This window comes from Priapulus caudatus, unplaced genomic scaffold (genome assembly GCF_000485595.1).
Source record: "Priapulus caudatus unplaced genomic scaffold, Priapulus_caudatus-5.0.1 Scaffold46, whole genome shotgun sequence".
In the NCBI taxonomy this organism is placed as follows: domain Eukaryota; kingdom Metazoa; phylum Priapulida; class Priapulimorpha; order Priapulimorphida; family Priapulidae; genus Priapulus; species Priapulus caudatus.
Genome location: NW_014577107.1, coordinates 62,407 through 66,669, shown reverse-complemented (window position 1 = coordinate 66,669; position 4,263 = coordinate 62,407). Strand labels below are relative to the sequence as shown.

Sequence of the window (4,263 nt, the reverse complement as noted above, 5' to 3'; positions counted from 1 at the left end):
CGGTTTCGAACTTGTCATCTCTCTGTCTCCATTAATCTAAAACGTACAATACCTATCCATCGCGCGCGCGCGTGTGTGTGTGCGTGTGTGTGCGTGTGTGTGAGTGTGTGCGTGTGTGTGTGCGCGTGTGCGTGCGCGCGTGCGTGCGCGCGTGCGTGCGCGCGTGTGCGTGCGCGTGTGTGTGTGTGTGTGTACGTCTGTATATTATATATAAGTGTTGTGTGTAAGTATACTTCACTCCGCTGGCATGGATGTGCAGGAGATCTACGAGACCCTCGATGACATAGGTTTTATACCTACAGAGGAAGGGGAGGAGAATGATGCGTACAAGCATACACTACGGAAGCTAGACGCATACTTCACACCGACGCTGAATGTGCCGTACGAGAGACATGCATTTCGTTCGCTAAGGTAAGAAGGTGACGAAACGTTGGATCAGTATGTAACCCGATTGATAAACAGACAATAAATTGCGACTTTGGAAGTGACACTAATACGTGGGATCAGATCCGCGATGAAGTGATAGACACTTGTAGGTCGTCACACTTAAGAAGAAAGCTGCTCCAAAAGGGTGCTGAACTCACATTACAATGTCTGTTGGACATTGCTAGAGAAATGGAAGCTGTGGACGAGCAATCAAAGCGAATGGAGGCGTCCAGCACAGTGAATCAGAAGTACAGTGTTGGTGATGTAAATGGTATGTACGCGTATCGTCGAGTCACAAGAAAGCCTACAAAGGCAACGCAAATTGTAAATCGTGTTTCCGTTGTGGTGGCGAAAAACATTTCGCTAGAGATTTATGTTGCCCTGCACGAAACGCAACATGTCACAAGTGTGGTAAAACTGAACACTTCGCTGGTAAGTGTAAGACACAACCACAAAATAGATCGAGCAAATGGAAGGAGGAGAAGCACCAGAAAGCTAGAGGGTACAGTAAGAAGAATAGGAAACAAGCGAGTTATCAAGTCAAACCTAATGAGGATAGTAGCGATGAATATACATTTAGTCTGTGTCATGGTGAATCGAATGACGCAGTGATTGATGCCAATGTTGGTGGTGTTTACATACGTACAGACTCCAGATTAACAGCAAACGTTGTCGACGCTGACACCTGGGCATATCTAAAGAAAAACCGTGTCAAATGTGTTTCAGAACGCATTACCCGAAATATGGTTTAAGTATGCCATTAGTTTTTCTCGGGAAATTTACAGCAATTGTTGAAGTAGGAGACCGAGCAGCAGAGGCCGAGTTCATAGTAATTATAGGAAAAGGTCGATCTTTGATGAGTAAAGCTACTGCAGAGAAACTCGGTGTATTAAAAATAGGCGTAAATGTCAACACTGTGCAAAGCGAGAAACTGACACTAGAAGATATCAAACAGCGCTACCCGACAGTCTGTGATGGAATTGGAAAACTGAAGGGCTATCAAGCCAAGATTCACATAGATCCCAATGTCAAACCGGTGGCACAGAGCCAATGTCGGATACCATTCGCTATGCGTGAGAAGTTAGAGGCGAAAATCCAGGAACTGTTAAAGGATGGCATCATCGAGCAGGTAGAGAGACCGACACCATGGATATCACCCCTGGTGATTATCCCGAAGCCATCAGGCAATATCAGAGTCTGTGTTGATATGCGACAGGCGAATACTGCGGTGATACGGGAACGGCCTCCTATTCCGACGGTAGACGAAGTCCTTCACAGGATGAACGGCAGTACCGTGTTCAGTAAAATTGACCTGCGTGCTGGTTTTCACCAGATCGAGTTAGAGGAACAGTCACGTGTTATCACAACATTTGCGTGTCATCTTGGTATATTCCGCTATAGAAGATTAATGTTCGGAATTTCCTCCGCACCAGAACTGTTTCAGCATATTGTGCATCAGGTGTTAGCTGACTGTGAGGGTGTGGAGAACATATCGGATGACCTAATTGTCCATGGAGACGGAGACGCAGAGCACGATGCACGTTTAATACGTGTGATCGAGACGCTTGTAAAGAATGGCCTGACAGTGCACATGGAAAAGTGTATTATTCGATTACATGAGCTGGAATAAATGGGTTATATCATAAGTGGTAATTTGGCATCGCACCGACCAAAGATAGGGTTAGAGCCGTGGCAGGGGCGAGAATACCGCAATCAGCATCTGAAGTCAGGACTTGTTGGACTTTTATGGGACTTGTAAACCTCAGTGCTCGCTTTATCCCAAACCTGTCTACTATCGCTGAACCGCTCAGAAGAATGACGAGACAAGAAGAAGCGTTTGAATGGGGCCAAGAGCAGGACATTGCTTTTCAAACGCTCAAAGATGAGCTGAGTAACGCGGACAAGTTAGCGCACTTTGTGAAAGAAGCAGAGACGAAAATAGTCGTTGATACTAGTTCAGTTGGACTAGGGGCCATGTTGGTTCAAAATCAAAATAACACGAAGGGTGTGATTTGTTACGCAAGTCGGAGCTTGACTAGAATAGAACGTCGTTAATCGCAGACAGAGAAAGAGGCGCTAGGAATAGTTTGGGCCTGTGAAAGATTCCACGCCTATCTCTATGGTATACACTTTTCGATTGCAACAAACCATAAACCGTTATTGTATATCTATTCATCGCGATCCAAACCTTCAGCGAGAATTGAACATTGGGTGTTGAGACTACAACCATATGATTTCACAGTGAAACATATTTCTGGAAAATAGATGGTTGCAGATGCTCTGTCAAGGCTGGTGAAACAGACCGAAGACGAGGAAAGCATTGGTGACAACTATGTAAGGTTTATTGCCGAAGTTGCTACGTCCAAAGCGCTGAAGACAAGAGAAATCGAGGACGAGTCTGGAAAAGACAACAAGCTATGTGCTCTCACGCGTTGCTTAGAAGAGGGTAATTGGGAACTCTGCCCGACAGAATACAAATGTGTGCGAAATGAACTTTGCGCAGTAGGGAAAATTACTGATGTCTGAGATAAAAAAGAAGGACTGGAATCCCCTTTTCATATAAAGGTAGTAGCCCTCATTTGCAAAGCATCGTGCATGGGAGGTATCGAACAAATTTAGGCTCATTGTAACTTAAAATAAGGACTCGTCAAAGTAAACATATCACAACATTGGATGTATTTTATGGTTATAATGTGCCATTTAAATGAGAAATTAAATGTTGTCCTTTTAAGGCAAATGGAAGACGCCTTAAGAACTAAAAGAAAATATCCTGATGCCAATTGGCATCTACAATTGAATTTTTTGGGAAATTGGGAGGGTGTGCAAATGAGACCTACTTCATTTAATGTCAATACTGTATCTAAAGTAATAAACGTTTGTTTACACTGTATCTAAAATGAAAGACACTACGTATACCATCTTGACCCTGTATTGCTTAACCCGTAAACTGCCGAAGAGTTTTTTGATTTTGTAGACTTTTCATCTATACGCCTAAAAAAAGTTCGGAAAAGTTTGATCGATGATATTTCTCTTGTTCCTGCATTATTCAGCCTGCCCGGCTTCAGTCGAAACGTATAAAAACGGCCGAAGGAAATTCTATTGCCAGTCAACGTCGACCAACGTTGCAGCGCCATTCGCCCATACATTAGCATAGCTGGGATTCGGGGAATCGTCGCGCGATGCTGAGAGCGAAGTAATATTTTATATCCTCAGTTACATGCACCCTTCTGTCAGCTGCCGCCTCATCGATAACGAGAAAAACGGCCGAAGGTAATTTCCCCTACTATGGCCAGTCGCAATCGTCGACTCAACCGCTGCAGCGTCCATTCGCACCCAACATTAGCATAGCTTGGGATTCGCGCGAATCGTCGCAGCGATGTCGCCTCCAGGAAGATGAGCCACACGAGTGATATCTGAACATGTAATCATGCTTAAATACAATTCTTACGTCATGCATCACCTACGACCGTCTCAGCCGCACGCCACACCCTGCCCTTTTCAATCGACATTACTTAACGACGCCGACAGGAAATCTATGCCGAGCACACGCACCGATCGACCACACATAACCGATTGCCGCCCACTCCATACGCTCCCACAGCGCACACACTATCGATGCAATAAGCGCATTCGATTACACACGCACATGATCGCAGCAACTGCGAATCGCACTCAGAGAGCGCGAATCTTTCATATCAGATTTAACAGCGTAACAGTAAATGAGCATACCTCAAATCTTTAAGGCCATTCGTATATAAGCTTAGTTATTCCATGACCCCGATCGTTGCTATAGGTATGGTAGTTAAACACGCAAGTGTGGTAGCATTCATCACAGTT

The 4,263-nt window shown here is 44.7% G+C and overlaps 1 protein-coding gene across 1 annotated transcript; it reads left to right on the top strand.

Moving 5' to 3' along the window:
* The first annotated feature begins 247 nt into the window (after positions 1-247).
* LOC106820767 (uncharacterized protein K02A2.6-like) lies at positions 248-2,056 on the top strand. The gene is made up of 3 exons (XM_014825328.1): positions 248-411; positions 612-697; positions 1,212-2,056. The coding sequence occupies exons 1-3, from the start codon at positions 248-250 to the stop codon at positions 2,054-2,056; spliced, it is 1,095 nt and encodes a 364-aa protein (XP_014680814.1).
* The last annotated feature ends 2,207 nt before the right edge of the window (positions 2,057-4,263 follow it).